The 21,343-nt window shown below is 37.8% G+C and overlaps 1 protein-coding gene across 1 annotated transcript; it reads right to left on the reverse strand.

The window, feature by feature from the left end:
- Nucleotides 1-3,192: 3,192 nt before the first annotated feature.
- On the reverse strand, nt 3,193-18,857 carry LOC118435012. The gene is made up of 5 exons (XM_035849977.1): nt 18,632-18,857; nt 16,082-18,331; nt 9,924-10,318; nt 9,150-9,352; nt 3,193-4,887 (listed from the first exon to the last, which is right to left on the reverse strand). Exons 2-5 carry the CDS (start codon nt 16,293-16,295, stop codon nt 4,176-4,178), a joined length of 1,524 nt encoding a protein of 507 aa, XP_035705870.1. The 5' UTR covers nt 16,296-18,331; nt 18,632-18,857; the 3' UTR covers nt 3,193-4,175.
- Between the last annotated feature and the right edge of the window lie 2,486 nt (nt 18,858-21,343).

Consider the following 21,343-nt stretch of genomic DNA (forward strand, 5'->3'; position numbering starts at 1 on the left):
TGTAGATAACTAACAATACAAAATGGAAGGCAACATATGACCAAGTCTTACAAACCACTTGGCGAGGTAGTAGATATTTGGCGAATGCACTTAATATGTATATATGTACATACACATGGTATCATATAAGGTTCGTATTATACAAAGGAGGTAATAACTGGTTAACTATTATCAGTCAACAACCAGACTAAAGGAAACGATGAAAAATCCAATGGTAAGGTATTGCAGAAGCATAAGTCGAAAAAAAACTAGAGTTTTATTGTTATAAAGCGGTTTGCACTTGTTGTTTAAGCAGTGAAGTGGTCGCAAATTCTCATGATGCTTCCAACACGAAAGACAAAGTAATTTGTGGTCCAATATGTAACGAATATTTGTTTTGTGCAAACAAATGAGGAAATCAATGTTCATATGTCTGGTAATAAAAATAAAATAGGAATTAGGAAGCTGCTCAAGAATATGTTTTATCAAAACTAAATACATATTGTATATCCTGTACTGTTTTATCCAGAGCAATTTCCTCCACTTCTATTTAATATGAATCTTATTAGTACGTCATTTTATTCCTCATGCATGCATATGTGCATAGATATGAAACTAGTCGTAATTAAAAGCTTGATACCATCAATTAACTGAAATAATAGTGGTGGGAGAAAATTATAAATAATTGATAGTCAGAAGTGGTCATGCGAATTAATTTACATTTGATTGGTTACAGTCAGTATTTTATGCACTCCAAACAACTTGTATGCAGAAATCCAGTGAATTGAATCCACTTCTATTACATACATACATATGTATATAATCGCCAATGGGAAACCCGAGCAAATTATAAAATAGAAAATCCGCAAAAGACCTGAAAAGAAGCACCTGCATTTAATTAATACTTTACCCTATTTTACTTTCGAAGCAAAGTTAACCTTCGTTTGTACCAAATTTCTATAGAAGATTGACATCAGGAACATGTATTTGACATGATTGAGACTTATGAAATACTTCGTGGTGAAAAGCAAGGTTGAATTGGACCTGGTCTTGAATGATAAGATTGGAGGGTAAATAAACACGTCTTCTGTACCTCGTCTTCGGGATTATGACACTCCCACAGATTCTGAGTAAGTGCAAGGAAAGATTAATTGGAATTCTTGGATTTGCTCGCAATTCTGAGCATCATGTACAACTTTGGGAAGCTGAATTGTGAGAATGTGAATTCCTCTCACATTTTATGCACGATAAAAATCAGATGAATATGTTGGACATTTGCTTATGTTTATTTATATATGAATTTAGTAAATGCCTTAAAATATCCAGTATCACAAGATTTACTCTTGTTCGCTTACTGAGCTATTGAAGTTTGTTGTTTAATAAGATGATTATCAATAATGCAAAAACAATGTGGTACATGTGTAATTTTAGAATGTGCATTGTGTGATTTTACGAAAATGAAACCTTATATGCATTGTGAGGAACGTTTATCTAGTTGTATACAAGATTTTACACAAATAAAAGTAAGCAATCCTGACGTTGATAAGTTTCCTAATTTGTGTCGAATTTCAAACCCAGGAACAAAATCCTATTCGTAAAACTTTTCTCTGACATGCAATTCTTAAGCCAAATTGCCTTCGTTCTTATTCCCATTTATTCCTTGTCTATTGTCTTATTCACTTGTAGACTTTGTTCACCTTAATCTCTTCGTCTCAAGTTTGTTTCGCACACGGTTCTACTGTTTCAAAATACAATGCAACACAATGAAGAAGTTAACAACAAAATACAGTCGTGGGTTGGTTTGGTGAGAAATCTAAAGAAGAAAGTTGATCATCGGCTGGAGGGAGAATAAATATGTAGATTCAAAGGAAAATCCGTATTTTGCAGATTTATTCATCAAATCCTTTTCGTGGCTATTTGACAGAATACTGTATTCAATATTTTTTATGCTGATGTTCGAGTAAAAGTATCTATAAGGCTGAAATTAAAGTTTCATTCTATGGAAGATGATAAAAATACTGAGCAGATGAAAATAATGGGATCTGTCATTTAAAAATATTTTGCGACAAACATTAGACTTTAAATATACCAATTTTGTGGACCTGACCTGAGTTAATTACCTGACCACAAGTTTAATAATATATGGACACAATAGTTGCAGTGAAAAGAGACTATATTTTGATATGTACTCATATATTTATACGTACGCGAACGCGTTTGATGACAAAAAAGAGCAATCCCGTCTTCCATGCATTCTTTCTTCGTCCAGAGATAGCCGAAATGATTTGTACCTTTCTTCACTATTATGTTGAATTCTCTCCAGTGCAACAAACCGACAAAAGAGCAAGACCGTGAGAAGAAAAGAGACACGACAGACCGAATAATAGGAAAGGAAAAGATTGTGAAATTTAAGACCACCTGCTCGTTTCCTCAAGATAGTGATCCTAAGAAGGCAGCACGTATTTAGTTATGGTCTCATGTGGCAGGACAATATGTTCACGATTGATGTCAAAATATAATCTTTTTCTTTTTTGGAAAAAGTCTGGCTTGCTTTCTCTTAAGGAAACTATACTACAGTTCAACTACACATAGATACATGTGCAAACTATATTCTTGGGCTCTCTCTTTTGGACCTTCCTCAAATGTCATTTTTGCCGAATTTCTATATTTCCAATAAAAATATCTGATGACGTGGGCAGTAATAAATGAGAAAGAGAAAGTTAAGAGCGATCTCTGTCCGTGAGATCATTTAAAAAGGAGGAATCCAAATTCTGAGAACTTTTGCAGTCGTATTTTTATACAGAACTACATATTGCAACTTATTGCAAAGCATGCTCTCCTGACATATGTGTACAAAATGAAAGAACAAAGAATCCAATTTGTCAAAAAAATCTATAAAAAGCCAACGAACCAACTAATGTCCATTCACCTTCAATTCTATGCCTTTTTCCTCAATATGACCATTGACTTTAAGAGACATGAAACAGGGTATGTAGTATCTGTATTTACGATGCATCTGTTCGAGTTGTAAGTTAGTATGGCTGGCATTTTCCTAAAAATGTAATATAGCTCAAATTGGAGATTAGAAACCTGATCATGATTTGGAGCTCATCTTAACTGCAATTTTCGTGGTGGGCGTACAATGAGTCTAGGAGATAAATACATATGGCGTCGTAGTCAATCAAGTAGAAATAAAGTCGACAATTTCTCCATCTGGTATTTATTCACATCCATAATACTCCAATTTATTTCAGAATCAAAGGTTTAAACTTGAGAGTAAAAGTTACATGCACAATATATTCGTTTTTCGGGATAAGATTAATGTTACACAAATATATTTGCACCGGGTTAGATAAATATTATTCACTATGTATTTATAGGTTGCTAAATAGATTGCTTTATTCAGAACGTGGTGAATAGAATATGTGTGTGGAAGTAATGATATATATTTAGTAGCACGTAAGTATAGAGATTGGTAAAGAACGGATTGAATAAATATTATGTTATCTCGCATGCCCTTCTCACTACACATTTTTCTCAGAAAAATACTTTCATACTTGTAATAATGAGTAAAACTTGTACAGAAATCCTGTACCATAGACTAATAAATATATGGATATCAGCATAATTTACATATTAAATATCTTATTAATCTCATGAATTCAATCCAACTATTCCTTCTTTGCACAACTTTTCTACCACAATGTTCATCACACAATTTCCTCAGATCAGATTCAGATACCTTTTGACTTGGGGAAGAAGACAGTCGTACCTTATAAGTATTCTACTCCGTCTTCTGCCTACACAAAACTTTCACAAAGAAAGAAGTCAGGATTTTCATCCCAACTTTTACACACACAGGGAATCATCCAAAGTCCTTTCTATCTACGTTGGAAAACTTTCACAAAAAAAAGTTTGATGAAATTATATTTTACAAATATTTGAGGGTTTATCAGTTGTCGGTCGCCCAATATTTTGAAAAACAATTTATATGTGTGTTATTTATAGAATAATAAGTACGCAGTCAACCAGATAGACTAACTCATGTCAAAGTCTTTCAAAATTTTGATATATCAACCGCAGTTTTCCACTTTACATAAATATACTTCCATGCAACTAATCAACGACAGAAAAACTCTAGCCGAACAATTGTCAAAATACTCAGAAATTTACATCCATCTTTATAGATTGAAGACTTAAGAACGAAATAAACTATGGATGATTTGCATAATGATGTTACGAAAGAACCCGCAAAATGTGTTTTGGCGTTCATGCGGAAGTCCTCCATTTCCCGCACTGCCGCCGCCTCCGCCACCTCCGATGGAGGAATCCTCATCTTCTTCGTTAATGGTGGCAACGCTTTCTCGATGATTCGATTGGGAGCCGAAACTAAATCTCCTGTCATTTCTTTCGCTCGAGTTTTTTAAATTGGTTGTTGCAGAGCTAAAAAGGTTGATGATTGTCTCGGTAGGTTTATTGTTCCAGAAATCAATTCCACCCAAGAAAGAGGACGACGATTCTGACTTGAACTTTCCAAAATTCTTCACGTTTTGGGGCGTTTGATTGTCATAATTCTCAATGTCCAATTGCTCCTCCTCGACGATGACTTCCTCGTCTCCGTACAGCTCCGAAGTCATACTGGTTTTTATAAACGAGCCCACGATGACTTCTTCTTGTTGTTCGTGAGGATTACAGTAAAAGTTGGGCTCGCCACCTCCTCCGGCTCCTCCACTTTGAGAAGTGAAGGAACTGTTTCTGCGACCTTGGGGTGGAAATCCTCTGGAAGAAGTAGGGGGAAACACTGAAGCAATCGATTCTCGACGGCGAGATATCATCTCAGGGTCGATAGGTCCTCCACCTGAAGAGTGGTGAAAGGGAAGGACAGAGTATGCTGACGCTGATCGGGGCCTAAAGCAAAATAATTGCCTTTTAAACAAACAACAATTTATCCAATGTAGAGTGACATATCTAAAACGGGCAGAAATGCTGGCTGTGATGCCTAAGACATGTGTGTTTATTACATAACCAGTCTCAAAATCCAGAGAATGAATGCATCGTAATTCTTAGAAAGTAATTTAGAAGTCTAGTGATAAAGTTAGAATATTAGCAAACTAATAAAATTTCTGTGCATGTATATTTAAGACGCAAACGGTAAATTAAAATCATAGCTTATTTTCATTATGCATGCGTCTATGGAACTCTGTTCAATTTGAAGCCTTTCAGAATTTGCAAACGGTTATGTACCTATTTTCCTTCCTACTGATCCAGACGTGTGATTTCATTCAGAGGGGACAATGATTTCTAATCTATAATTTTATGCAATACAGACGTATTCGCCGTCCTTGACTTTGTTAACAAATACCTATACACAGTCAATGCATTCATAATAAGGCATATAATAAGGCAGCTTTAGCCATTAAAACTTGGAATTGAAAGCTTATATATTGTGATTCTGCAAGCCAGGTTAACATTTATTTGTGTACGTGTAGAAATTTTATAATGTGCTTTGGATTTTCACTTTCAATGCCGATCTACAATATCTTTGTATATCTGACGTTCAATCTTCTACCTCACAAGGGAACCTTAAGTACTGTCACATCTCGATTTCCTTTCGGATCGTCTTAATTGATAGATAATTTAGTATAAATAAAACTTTGTCATAGAACATACAGTGCAAAATCACGTTTTTTCAAAATATTTGGCGAAAGCTGCACTAAAACGTGCCATTTTTCCAATGCTTTTAACATAGAAAACAGCCTTCGGAATGAAGTTTATAAATTATATACTGTCCATAATTTCATGCTGCTCACCAATATGCAAAAATGCAAACATTGGCCAATTTTTTTTCAAATTGCGAAAATCTGCAAAATTTTCTAAATTTTAATTCCTTCGTTTTTTTGAAATTTTAACCTAATTTAAATGTTAAACTTCTTTTATTTAAGCATTGCAAAAAAGTTTTCAAAGAATAATTTTTTTCTTGTTGCTACAAAATTTCCGAAAATTTTCCAAAATTGAAGCTCATACTTTTTCATGAAAAAAGATATAATGACTAATGCCAGTTTGTTTTACGTATTTTTCAAAATTGTTGGTTATATTTGTTTTTGCAAGTTGTAATAAATTTTGAGAGTTTATGCCGTCAGCTTTTAACATATTCAACAAAATAACTTTTCCATGCCTCGTTCAAGATTTTAAGCTTTTTGAAAAACTTGAAAGAATTCATCTGGGAGGAACCCTTCTAGGTCCCTCCACTATGAAGTATAAATATAGGACAGCAATGCTGTCACAGCATGAATATAGGACGTCCTATATTCATGCTGTCCTGACGGCATAAACTCTCAAAATTTATTACAACTTGCAAAAACAAATATAACCAACAATTTTGAAAAATACGTAAAACAAACTGGCATTAGTCATTATATCTTTTTTCATGAAAAAGTATGAGCTTCAATTTTGGAAAATTTTCGGAAATTTTGTAGCAACAAGAAAAAAATTATTCTTTGAAAACTTTTTTGCAATGCTTAAATAAAAGAAGTTTAACATTTAAATTAGGTTAAAATTTCAAAAAAACGAAGGAATTAAAATTTAGAAAATTTTGCAGATTTTCGCAATTTGAAAAAAAATTGGCCAATGTTTGCATTTTTGCATATTGGTGAGCAGCATGAAATTATGGACAGTATATAATTTATAAACTTCATTCCGAAGGCTGTTTTCTATGTTAAAAGCATTGGAAAAATGGCACGTTTTAGTGCAGCTTTCGCCAAATATTTTGAAAAAACGTGATTTTGCACTGTATGTTCTATGACAAAGTTTTATTTATACTAAATTATCTATCAATTAAGACGATCCGAAAGGAAATCGAGATGTGACAGTACTTAAGGCTCCCTTGTCAGAGATTAAAACAGCTTTCAGCATAAAGTAGTGTATGTATGCACTATATGCACAAGGTAGAATATGTATCTATTTAAATATACAGCAGCAGAGAAATGCTTTTACTTTGAAAAGCTTATGGAGTTCTAATGGAGGATTTATTAGCAATAAGTAAACTTTTTGTGACAGCGTGAAAGTAATAAAAAGACATCTTCACAAGATTTATGAAGACGTAAGAGTGAGAAAAAGAGCAGCACGTGAATTTATAAGTATAATCCACTAGACCAAGTATCCAGACTACCCGTGAGTGCTAGGTCTTATTGTATAAATCATGTAATAGCCGATTTTACGAAGGTCTACACAATTCCCTGAATGCCATAAACTATTTCAAAAGATTTTCAAAAATGAGGTGAAACTTCAAAATCTTTCTATTCAGAGTCGTCATTTAACTCACATCTACAGATTAAACTGCAAGATTGAAAGAAATAAATTGTACAGATAAAATTTTGCAAAGAGTTCAAATCCTCTTAATACACTTCACGTCGTTCATACATACAAAAGTATTTTCCATCCTCCAGACATACGCTCACCTCACCTTTGTGATGTGCATGCGAGAAATTTGCGACAGAATTTTCAATCACTTTGAACTAATAATTCTCTCAGTTCGCCCATTCGCTCGGAAAGGTGCGTCGAATAGGAATTGGGCAGAACTGTGTAATTTGGGTTCGGAATATCTCCAAGATTGAAAAGGATGATGTTTGCCTGCCTTCAGAAGAAGATCGTCTCCTGGCTTCTGATCGTTATTAAAGAATAAATGAAAACAAATAAGTCTTGTTTTGACTTATCCACATACTTTGGCGATATTGAGCAGAAAAAATGGCGGTATTGGAAATACATCAGCTTTATATGGACATACGTTTAGAAATTGAAATGTTTTGTCCTCTTCCGATCTAATCTCATTATTTGTTGCATCGGGTTTTAAAGCAAAGTGGTGGCTTTTTAATAAATCCGTAAGGGATGGAGGCTCCCAAAAGTTTTCTCTTCTCCAACAAATTCCAATGTTTACACACTTTTGACTTTTTTTCAAGAGCCACTGCGGTGTGGGAGACCGACTCAGATAAAAAGTGGATGGATGATGGAGAGACATTTTTGAATAATGAGGTTTCTCAAAGGCAGTGGCAACCACCGTCTTCCGTTTTCCTACCTGATGCTTTCTCCCAACTCTTTTGTGGAGGATTTTTCCTCCCGCTTACCTTGAGTTTGAAGTGCTTTCAGTTCTAATAGAAGGGAAATGGAAGTTAGATTGAACGCGGTTGAGGAGGTAATAGCTGATAAAAAGTGCTGCTTATAAATGAGCCACAAATTTAGTGAAAGGAGGGACGCACTTCACTTAAACAAGATTAGATAAGAGCTTAACGTCAACTTGGGAATGACTATGGAAAAGTGAGATTATGACGAAGCATGCACTTTTATGTATGTAGGTTGACTACGGTTGAAAAGGGGTCGACTTATTGTAAAGGGAAAGCGTTCTTTACTGGCGACTCTACCTCAAGGTGATGGAAATCGTTTAAAACTTTAAATTACGGCAGTTTTCGTCTTCTTTTTTTGCTAGATTTAGTGATAATCTACACAAATGGAGACGTGGAGGAAGTGAGTCAACTTTTAGAGTAGTTAGATATACTTGAGTATATATGCATTATGAAACTACACATGCATACATATGCAGGAGCATATTGGTGTCATATTTGGCTTGGGTAGCTTCTATGGTATGAAATTTAATGGAGCAATTTGCCAAATTCCCTACGTCCCAAATGTGCTTACGGAAGCCAAACAGCAAACTCCCTGGATGTGCGACTCATCTGAGGAGAGAGACAGTTGCTCGTGCATGGCACATATTCCGAGAAAAGGAACAGGTTGATGCACGCTTATCAAGTATGATAAGGTCAAAACCGTTACCAGGCCGAGGCACGCCGTGCACTACAAGTTCTCTTTATACAAATTTTAGTCAATATATTATGTAAAAAAATACATTATTATTGTACGTAAAAGTTTGATCGTGACTACACTTTCTTGCTGCGCATTATTACAATGTATGTACATATAAACTTGAGACAAAATTATGCATGAGAGTGTGTCAATTTGATGAGCGACACATTTCTCAAAATGAAGTGCCACAAGAACAAAATGGATTACTAGACATTAACAGAAATGGGTTTGTCTCTAGTTTTGCAATGAACTAAAAAAAAGTACAAAGTTGTTCTCGCTTTTGACTTTAACTATCACATTTAATATTTTTTCTTCACCTGTTAGTCGGAGTTCCCAAAGTTTGTCCTCCTAAACTAGTTGGTTGTCCCAGTAATTGGTCATTCGTCTCGGATAATGTGCAAAAAGTGGCTCTTCGTCTCTGTCCTTTATTATCCCCATTCTTGAGATGGTTTTCTATCGCCAATCCAAGGATGGAGGCGTCCAAAAAGTAGCCCGTGTTATTGTCCCATGGTATTCCCGTCTGAATTGAAAACCCAGAGGAGAAAAAAATGAGTTTGACTTTGACATTTGCTTTCTGACATCTCACGTTGGATTCCACCCTTCCTCCGTTAGTTGGCAGATAGGATAAAAACGGGAAAAGACAGGAAGAAGGTGGAGAAAGCTAGTTTCTAGATTTCTCTCTGGATTGAACAGAGATTCGCCATCATATAACGTAGCTCTGGCACAGCCATTTCCTCGAAAAGAATTGACATAAATTCTCTCACAGCAAAGTTGATCTTGCCAACTTGGGACTGATTTTTACGATGTTTGTTTTCATATAAGTACGTAACCACCTTAAAGATATAACCTCAATCTATATTTAACAAGAAATGGTGTGGGACGTAGTAACAATAGTGTAAGGAAACTATTGGCTCCTTTATACTCTACATGATCATATTCAACAAGAGTAAAAAGAAATGGTCACAACAACGCAGTCCAGAAAATGGGTAGAAAATAAGGTAATTTTCCACCATTTCGTCATCATGCAACTCTTTACCTATATATTTTGTTTTGTGTAACTTTAGGATTTCGTTAGAAAATTGGGTCCTCACCTTTCCATCGCCACCACCACTCCCACGCCTTTGCTCCTCAGCCGCCTCATTTGCTGGAGACCTGTCCTGAGACGATGGGACTCGAGGAGAACTAATTGGCGTTGGTGATAATGTCGTGATCGTTGGACCACACCCACTCGGGTCGAGCAGCACCGTGGTCGCCACCGGTGTGGTGGGTGGAGCATGTGTCGACGTCGAGGTGGACGTTGAACAGCCCTCAATGTCCGTCTCGATGGGTGGGGACACGCCGCCACCACCACCGCCGGCAACTCCAGCTTTGATACGATTGAGTAAGCCCGTGAGTAAATTGGAATTGGATTTCTCTCCGGGAGACTTTTTGGCAACGGTATCGTCAAAAGAAAGAGACCGCTGGTGATTTGCATAGTTATTATTTCCTGTGAAACAAAACCAGTCATAAAATCAAAATGAAATTGTGTCTGCCCAACCAAGGTCTCGATTGGCTTTCACAGACGCACAAATTATATCATGATTCTAAAGAACTAATCACGAGATGAGATAGAAAGTCAATGTCAAGTTCGACAGCAGACCTACGACGACAGCAAGCACAACAATCAGAGCTAATGGTTTGGTGTAATCTTTGTTCGTGGGATATACCTACGTAAGTAGTTAGTTACATAGTTTCTTTTTCGTACTGCATTTGACATTCATCTATTTCTGGAGGATAGTGAGCGAGAAAAGTATCACAACAACAGTTCGTGTGTGTTCTGACAATAAAGTGATCAGGTAGAAAAAGATTGCTTTTGTTGCTGCAAGTACAACATTGAAGTATTGCAGGAGTGGTGGAGAAAGCAGGGAGAGGAGACGATGAGCCTGGTTCGGAAGAATAGAGAGGCAGATAGTTTGTTGTTGTTTCTTTCGGGCACCTATTTCCTTTCCTTCGCATTGTAAAACTGTTTGCAACTTTGGGTCCCAAATCATTATTTTGATTATGTACAAGTGAGCTTGGGAACTATTTCTACTTTCTATTAGTTTTTATCGTGTTTCTATCACGTATTCATATTTTAGCAGGTCTTGTGCTTTGAGCACAGATAATTGGAATTCTTAGAAGTTGATTGATGTCATTCAATGACGTATTTACTGTGGAGTGTGGTTTGTTTACCAAAACATGTTTTGACTGATAACACAATTATTGCCGGTGCTACAGTTTCCAGTTCTACTAGACCGAAATAAATCTCACCTTAAAAAAACAGCTCTTATGCAAAATTGCATACCTATTACCTTGTTAGCAGCTAATAGAATTATGTGCATGGTAAATGTCAACGTAAAACGTTTCAAGTAGATATTTATATGTAACCAAAAACATGGAGGCATGTTGCTTTCACTCGAATAAAGCGTACTTATTTTTGGCAGCGTTAATTTACTTTAGGAAATTTCGCTAAAAGTATATTACCACTTGGTAACATTGTTAATTTCACTCGCTTAGTGGAATAAACTATCTATTTCGGAGTGTTCCTTCCTAACTTGAGGATTAGGAGGCTGACTTGAGAGAAGACGTAAATTTTACGCTGCGGGTTAGACTTTAATTTAACCAAGACTTTTGAATATTCATGAAATCTATCCTTGCTTCCTCTAAATTACAGAATTTCCCTCTGGCAAACAGGTAAAATTTTAGTGGGATAGTATTTTGTCATGTTACAATATGTCAGGCATGGGGATTAATTATACGTTTACCTGACAAGCTAGTTTCTGCTACCTGGTGTTTGTTTGCGTTCCAGGATTTGTCTGAAGATTTGGGATTTTGACATTAGCGTAACGTATCTCATTTCAGTTCCGTTTTCCTTATACATAAATTTAGCCATCTCCCGAACGCATCAGGTGAAAGTTATGCGCGTGGCGTGGATGGCTTTTTATAAATTCTGTCAATGGATTTACTAGAATTTGTGCAGTAATCCTTTCCCAGATTACGGATTTGGTAGATTTGCTGGTGCGTGTGTATAAAACATGTCCTTTCAGTTTCACTTATAATGTGTAAAAGTAGCAGTAAATAATCAGTTTTCCGTTGTTTATACCTATTTTAACCATGCAGTATTGTAATCGGAAAGAGAACCCGACACAAAAACAAACATCATAAAAACACTACTATCTCCTCAACTAGACCTTGATGTTGATTTATTTTCGGATTATTTTGTTGTTTTTGAAGGGCAACAATTAATGGACGCACGAAACCACTGACAGCGAGACGGCTGAATATGTGTGCACACAACTGTATAAATGTCTATTCTTTCCCTTTGATTAATTTCTTTTCATCTTTTCATTTCATTGCGAAACTGTAGCATTTATGCAAGTGTTTACATGTTTAAAACGCAATTTCATCCTAAATATAGATATTCTAGTTTGAAATTATTTTACGCCGTTTATTATCGTACAGCGTATACGGAAGAATTTTAACATGAGACAGATTATCTCGAGAAGATGGATACAATATAAAATTAAGGGGACAGCTGACACATATTTCAAACCGGAATGCCGATGGAGCATGGAAAAATGATTGAGTTAGCTCGTTTGAACCCACCAACAATCGAATGGTCGAAACTTTGTCATAAAACCAAGTTGAATTTTAGCATCGGCAAGCGAAACCAAATTCCAGGGCTATCAAAATGTGAAGTGATGTCAAAGTTTGTAGCATTTCGGCAGATTTCTTTTTCCACTCACGTATTGCGTTCCCTCGTGATTTGGTCTGTCCTCTTGTCACGTTCGCCGTTAAAAGTACGTACGTCTGTACATATGTATGTATGCACTAACTAATAAGTACCAAGAATATAATGTCAAATGCGCTAGTTGCCTTCTGTCTTTGACATAAAGACATTTTTACAATATTCCAAAAACGCGAGAGTTTTCCTTCCTTCAAAAAAGCTAATGGGCTGCTTCATCCCGACAGACAATTGTGTCAGTTAGACAACTTTTACATAAGGCGATTACTCACTCTCGCAGCTATACTTTGTCCTAATAATTTCATACATAAATAATTAAGCGAACCCGGCATTTACGTACTCAAATACGTTTGTAGGATAGGTAATTTAATTAATAAACATATGCATACTACCTAATAATCCTAATGCATGTGTACAACTGACGCTGCCTTATATGCAAAATCCAGCAAATTGTCATAACATACAAACGCCGAGGAAAAATCCCAGTTCAATAATAATGAGGATCGTTACTCAGATAAACAGACAGCCCACAGACTAGAGCCGGATGGATGTTATGTGGAAAGAATGATAATGGTTTTCGCAGGGAAAAGAATGGAGCCTTGTGTGCAGGACGGTCGGACGAGAAGGGATGAACGATCCAAGTAAGAAAGAAAATCAATATTTGCATTTATAAGAATTCCAATTCCGATTACTGAAGCAAGTCAAGTGGATTTAAGTGGAAATGGGGATGAGGAAATGGAAGGATGAAATCCTGTATTGTGTTTCAAAATTAATGATCGAATGAGTAACTTTCACTTACGAATGGATTGAAACCTGCCGTGGAAAATGATGGATATTACTCCAATAAAGAACTAATGGTTAAAAATATCACTCCATACAAATACTAGGTATGAATTTATGTACTCCGGTGTGTGTGAAGTAATCGCTTGGTCTTGGGGGAATTTATGTAATAAATGAAAGCTTCGAAACTGTGCATTCATAAGTATACCAAATAATTAACTTTGACTAGTCAAAACAAGGGATGCATACGTAATGTCTATATTGATGTGCTGCTGTTGAGGCATACCTGACATAAATACTTCAATTATTAAGCAGGAAAATTGGGCACGTAACAAATTATTCAGCACAAATTAAGTGCATAGTAGTACTTATTTTTGGACGTGACGGGATTATCTATGAAGAATACAACTGTTTGCTGAATTTGAAAGTTTCTGACGTTTCGCTCAACATGAAATATCTAAATTCAGCTTTTACTTAAAAAGGATTTATTCAGGAATAATAACCCTCAAGGACTCGTGGATTATCCTTTACCATTCTTAGGTGAAAGTAATATGTAAGCAACAGGAAATAAATCTGCAATGATTTTTTCGGGTGGTTTGCTGTTGACGGATGAGCCAACAACTTGTTTCCGCATCACACCACCAACAAACTAACCATTAACGTCATGATGACAACAAAATGTTTATGTCTTTCGCAAGTAAACAGTGACAAGATGGATGGATGGCGACGACTTTATATTTTCATGTTCTGGAAACTTCAGCCATATTTATGTACGTGATGGATGGACGGATTGATGAATGGGAAATCAACTCAACTTTCCAGTCAGCAGAGATATACGTATTTATCATATAGAAAGTCCAACAGAATTTCGAAACATTTCATCCCTTTCAATCCTAACGAAATGTATTTAGATGATCCGACTCACTCGATCTCATTCAATTCCAATATTCAATCTGAAATACCAAACCTTATTTTACTTATTTATTACTTTATGACTCACTGAATTCCTCGCAGCAGCTTGAGAAAGAAATCAACATCATTCTGAGCGGAATGCATCCGCAACATTTCTTCCGCTTCGCAATTCATTTCGAAATTCACTCAGGCAAGCAAATACTGCACTGCTTTCACCACAAGAAGCATAAAGCTACGTAAACTCAGGCAGTCAATAATAAGTATACAGATTCTCTACGTATGTATAGCGCATAAACCATAGCGTCCATAACCGCAAGGGCAGACGATCTATAGTTGGTTGACGTTGCTACATATCCTTCCCCCAGACGGGAAGCAGCAAGAAGGTTTCACTCCTTCAGGCAAAGTTGTTATTTCGCGAAATGCGGCCAATGTTGGTCCGAATTTTCGCCAACCTACATTTCTAAATCTACTTTCACAGCAACTGTATTAAAAATGATTCAGGAGAAATGCGATTTTTCACTCTTCCCTAAATTGAATTCTGTATCTTATAAAATGTAAAAAGTTGTCAAGAAATTCAAATTATTTCCAGCCACTCTCTTTCTTACAACTAACTACACAGGATGGAAAGTTGTCTGGAATGAGATGTGAGAAATTGGTGCTGATGAAACTTTTTTTGCACAAGTATATCCCGGAATTTCTAGAGCATATTGCCTGGTTCGTGCTCTATCTTGAGGGAAATAAGTCCCGTGCATGGATCACTGGAGCAGATGAGCTTAGTCGCATTATTAGACACGACACGGTACAAATAAAAGTAATGAATTAAAGTTCTCGGAAGAAGACGATAGACGTAGATGAGCAGAAGAGGAAAAAAACTACGTTCTGTTGTTTACTACTAACGAATGTTGTTGGCCTGAATTTTATCTTATTAGACTTTTCTGTTTCTGCTACAAAGTACTACAAACCAAGAGAGTTACTTGGGAGGGAGGGAGCAGTCGTGTCCTTGAATTTCGCCGTCCCATGAGAACGAGGTATGCAAAAACTTTTTTCGTGTTTTTTTAATGAGGGAAAATTCCAAGGCATGAGTACGAAAATTCTCAGATAATGTGAAACGAGAGTTATTGAGAGTTTCATCAACCAGCAACGTCCATGAAATTCCAATAGCATGGTAATCCTCCTTCGTCCGCTTGCTGGGTGCATAAATATATGCAGGATTGATGGACTACATTATTTGTGCCACTGTCACACATTGATTTTCTCCAGCATAATTTTCTCGTCGAGAATTTGGATTTAGAGCAACTCGAAGCAGAAATTGGAAATACTGCCCGTTAGTCAAAGGATGTTGTTTTGTAATGAAGCAATGAAGATGGTGATGTGTGATAAGCTCACATCAACGAGGATGAGCTGAGGGGTTGACATGGACCAGCGAAGAGCGGATTACAGGAGAAAGTTTGTACATATATCGAGTGGGTGAGCATTATACACGCTGGGCAACTTCTTTATGGATTAAATAAATACCTAAAAATATCTCTGCGAGGGGAAGACAGGGTCTTGCAATTAATGATACGGGATAATTAATATTTCCTGCTAATGCTGTCTACCACCGGACGTTAATCATTAAATCAATGAATGTCAGGAACTAATTTAGTTTGCTCAAATGGTAGTGCTTAGATTTGGGCAATAAGACTCAGTTTTGATATACATCCACCTAAAGTTATGATACATATCACCAAAAATATCATGACATCACGGATGATGTTAACCTTAATAAATGGTTAAAAATACTAAGTAAATTACCCGTCGTCGTAGTTGATGCGTGAAACATAGATCCCCGTCTCGCCGCTGTCCCCAAATCTGGTCCAAATTCATGGCTCTGTAATGCTCGCATTTCCATTGCACTCCGGCTGAGACACTTGAGATTCATCAGTTCCCCAGTGCTGCAAACAATCTCGTCCCCACCCGACGGGTTGGGCATGATGGGTGAGTATGAATTTGCCCTGCGACGATTCATCCCCGCAGCGACCCCACCGGTTTCGCCGTCTTCGTTGTTTTCATCCTCTGAAATCACGATTGTCGGTTTGGCCAACAGAATCTGATGGCTGTCCGAGTACCTTCGACCACAGAAGCCTGGAAACAGGAGGGCAGGTGCGACAGTGGGGGTTGGTGTTCTGGGCTTGGTGGTGATATTGTTATTATTTGAATTGTTGGCATCATTCACAACTGCGATTCCGCTGTTGTCCGTGCTAATTTTGAGTCGCACCTTTCGCCCTCCACCCAAACATCATAAATCCAAGTCAGGTCTGTTCTGGTTATTGTTGGCGGATGTTGACGCTGCAGGTTGCGGGACGAAGGAAGAGTTTCTTCGTCGCTGATGTTGAAGGGATGATGCATTGCTTTCAAAACCCAGCCCTATCGGCGAGGGTCCCATTGACGGGAGGGCTATGCAAGGAGAAGACATTTTTCTTCCTTGCGTCGTCGTGGGGGCGTTGAGAGACTGCTTAAAGTCTCGGACCAGATCAATGTCAGGTTTGTTGGGTTTGTATAACAACGTCAGACCGGAAGGTCGACGATGATAGTTTTGTGGATTGAAGTCGGATGTCGACCCAGTGGCCGGAATCGGTGCATTGGAGGTGGAAGCCCGTCTTTGGGCGAGATTGTTGGGTGTCGGACCCAAAGAGAGGCGACGGGTGGAAGGGTGTGCAATTTGATGTGGATGATGCATTTGGTGTGGGTGGAATTTTGTTTCGAAACGCTCCATTCTTCTTCTTGTCTTTCGTTATTAGATTCTTGGAAGGGGTTTCGGATAGAACATCACTTGTGAACTGACGTAGCCTGGTAAATGTCAGAAGCAGCAACAAACAACGTACGTCCGTTGAGCCAAACAGCTTCCGGTCAGCCTTATGGAAGGAAATCAATGTCAACCACCCACACTGTGTGGATGTATGTTCCAAATTGGGATTGTAAAACAGTGTTATGTTTGCTCTTGGCTTGGTGTTTGTTATTTGTTCAAGTTAAGTATTATTCACACAGTGAGATAACTACAAGTCCTGGGCTCGAGGGGCTTGTATAATAATAAGTGTGCAATTTTGAGAGTGGGTTCACGAGAGCGACGAGAAAGTCGACTTTCTCTCAGCACCAGAAGTCACCAAGTTTGGACTAATGGCAGCCCTGCGTTCAATGAAGGAATATAGTTCTTGGTTTAATTGAAGAATTTTATATATCAACCAACGTGCAGGCTGCTGGCTGGTTGAAGTCAAATGAGGTTCACCGGAATTAGTGTCAGTTATTATTATGCAGCAGCTGAAGCCATGTGATACATGCAACACTATTTATTGCCATTAGAGCCTGGACGATACTTTTCTTTCTTACTTGACTGTTGACTTACTCAGGTTTGGCTGGGTTTACTCCTGTCCTCTTATACAAAGGAAAAACAGTGCGTGGTGGCAGAGTCCTGGAACAAAAGATTTGTTTGCTCTGGAGCAAGAACGAGAGGAAATTGGGGCTTTAAGCCGAAAATTCAGTCTTGATTCCTGGATTGTGGAAAATCCTCTTTTATTTTTATTATGACCCAAAACAGGCTTCAGGCTGTGAGACGTTGTACAAGTGGGCAAAGTTTGTTTGGATGTGGAACGTGTAAAACAACACTGACTCGGAGGAGGATGGTAAAAAGTAACAACAAGTGTCTGTCCGCAGACTAAGAGAACTGACTTTCACTCACGTCCCAGCGTACGTACGTCGTCAACCAGCACTACTCCAACTTTTGAATTGGAGGCTTTCTGCCTCTGCAACTACTGCTCCCTTTTCCTTCACTGGAAAGAAGGGAGAAAAGATTGATGGAGAAATAAGAAAGCGGGGATTACTCCATTTAGCCGTTTGGATTGTGTGGATGGATGGATTGGTGTTGATGCTGGCTGGGTGGATGGATAGCTGGGTGAAAGCAAAGTGAACAAATATCAAGTCCACCCAGAAGAAGACCAAGTACGCGAGGAGATTGTCCTTTTTCCTGCTTTTCGTCCTTGAAGTCTCTCTCTTTCAGACTGACCAAATCTGGAAAAGAGTGGACACTAATTATGGGAATGTGCCATAAACTTGAATAGTCGCTACATTAGCAAGGCAGTAGAGATTTGGCTACGTAATAACAACAGTCTGAAATGGATAGATAAGCACATAACATAATAAGAACTTTGCTAAGTGCGTACTACTAATTCCGCCCACATTCTAATGCCGTTCTATTAATATACCTTTTATTACTCAGTATTTGGCACAACGCATAACCAACCAAGCTAAATTCGTTAGGTTCTCCGCATGAATATTATGACAAGCATGACAGAAAAAATTTCAACTTACTTTGGAGAAAGCTTTGCGCGTCGGTTCCGTTCAAGAAATTGACGATTTTATTCCATTAAAGTGAGAAAACTGAGAGCGAGTGAGTGAGAGAGAAAGACGGCGTTCTGCTGAAGGGTGCCCGGATGGATGTCTATTGCCTGCGTGGATTTAGCAAGAGAACTGAAGGCTGGGATAACCAAGTACGTGGTTTTCACCCAACCAACCAAGTTAGCGAGCAGAGTAGAAAGTTGACTGATACTGGGAAAAGTGAAAGTGAAAGAAGGAGGCCGATCCTTAACTTGCTCCTTCCATCTCCATTTGCACAACAATTGTCAAATGTCCACAAGTGCTTTCTCCCCTCTGCTGCCTCCGCCTAGACTTCATTGTGTGCAGAGTGTGATGTGGTTTACTGTTTGGTGGCTGCGACTTTGCTTCTTGGTTGGCTCGCCTAAAACACGACACGTTGAGGAAAGGTCTGCCACCAAGGGACCTTCTCACACAAACGGTGGCTTGCTGGTCGGTCCCACCTTCACGAAAGCACGTAAATTGCAACGACTTACGTAGGAAACATGAAAGCTCTTCAAATCATGAAACCGAAATAAAGCAGGACGAGATTTCACTTTGATTTCAAGAAGCTTTTATTTTTATGCAGTTGACTCAACGTTTGACACAATGAATCTTAGGTTTCCGTAACTTAAACCAGTAAAAGCGTTAAATTGCTATTGTGAAGAATAGATTCGTGAAAATCGTTAACATGGGAAATTGAAACCCGTTTCTCTTCTTATTATTTCCGATGATGGCGCAATTTGGATTTAAGTCAGGCATTATATTATATGGAATTTTTTCGCCGAAAGGTACCGTTCTAATATTGTTTGTCTTTCTATTTCTGGCGATGTGACTCACATCATGTGGGTAGCCAAATGTACGAAACGTAGTGGAAAAATAGCATTTCGTCTGAAGGAATTTACCTTAAGGAATGCTTGTGGTGGTTGGCTTTTCTCTCATATTTCCCTGCGTACTTCACTCTCCTTCCGGAAATCTCTTGGGAATGCGAGGCTTAAGATTTCAGTTGTTTGAAATTTTAATGGACTTCATCTTGTCTATACGGTTTATAATCCGTTCGTAAAAATCATTGTGGTATTGTTTTTGTGTGCTCTCTGTAAGATTCCACCTACTTAAGTATTTTTTATTGATGGTTTGGACGGATAGAGTGGTACCCTTCGTTGCTTGATTGACAGAGCTTTAAATTATCTAGGAGCTCTTTAAAATGTGTGATTGCAAAGATAATTGCCTGCTCCTGGAGGTTCTCGCAAATCGTGCGGGCTGACTGAGACGTGTGTAAATACATATGCAAGTATTTTATTCTGGGCAATAATGTTATGTTTTGGCACACTACGTTCTATTCGGTACATGGACGCTGGTACATACATACATACATAAGAACAGGTACATGGACGCTGACTTGAAGCAATACGAAAAGTTTCAGTCTTCGTGAAATGAATTCAGATGAATATAAAAGTGTATCACGAGCGAGTTCTATTGAGTTTCTCATTTTCTCTTCATTGCAATAATTCTCATTTGAGAGCTGCAGCTGTCGAGAACTTCTTCACCCTCAGGAATACGAAGTAAACCTCAACCAAGCAAAATAAAATAGCTCCGCTCCCACTGCTTTCTCTCTCTCATCAACTGGTAGAGGAGAGGAGGGAGGAGGCTCATCCTCCAATTTAATATGATAATAATTTTCATTCCAGTTCCATGATCTCACTTTTATGAGACTAGCGAGGAGCACTGCGATGACTATATTTCTGGGATTGCGAGGTTCATACATACGTATCCACTGCCAGACGGCGTACAATCTTTTAATACTCCTGCAACGATGATGGTACGAGTAAACAATTGTTCTGCAGAGTGGAAGAAAAGGAAGAAAAGGATTCCACGGGATAAAGGCAGACGTGAAATATGGGGAAAAGTAAGAACCCGAGTAAAAGGGTTCGTATGAAGATCAAGTGTGCATAACTACGGCATCAAGTGTGCTATATATACGACTGCTTCGTACTTATTCGCTCTGCATTGTCCTGCTTTCACTTGTACTTGTTGCGCCAAAGTTATGCTTGAATACATTTTCAGAATTGTTCAAGGTTTTTGGCATTTGTAGCACTAGTGGGACAAAGTATTACTTACAGTATCCACATTTTAAAAAAAAAACATTTAAATATGATTTTGGAACAAATTTTTAACATTGCAAGTCCCCAGCCCATTTATTGCTCGACCACGAACTATAAGCGAAATGCGAAAAAGTGTGGCCGAAAGTAGTGTTGAAAATTAATTTAGTGTCAAGGAGTCAGCCAACTAAATATATACTTCCTGCTGTCTCACTGCATATTCCACGTATGTAGGAGTTTCATAGGTGATATATGTAGGTCGAATAGTACATTTGTATATAAGTATGTAGGTCGAACAACGCCATGAAGGCAGGGCGAATAGAAAGGACTTTTTCCCATGGGCTTGGCTGGAATTTTCTGGAGCAGGAGAAAGTAGCATTTTCTTTTTGCAATAAATCCTCTTTTATTTCATTTTGCATAACGATAATTCAAATTCAAATCCACTGAATCAGATGCAAATGCAATTTTTCACGGAAAAGAGGAAACTGTTTACTTTCGCATTCTCAGGAAAAGGAGCTTTGCCTCACAATGCAACTAAAACCACACTTCTCCGGAATGACTTTGAGAGAAA

This window comes from Folsomia candida, unplaced genomic scaffold, assembly GCF_002217175.1.
Source record: "Folsomia candida strain VU population unplaced genomic scaffold, ASM221717v1 Fcan01_Sc003, whole genome shotgun sequence".
Classification (NCBI taxonomy): Eukaryota; Metazoa; Arthropoda; class Collembola; order Entomobryomorpha; family Isotomidae; genus Folsomia; species Folsomia candida.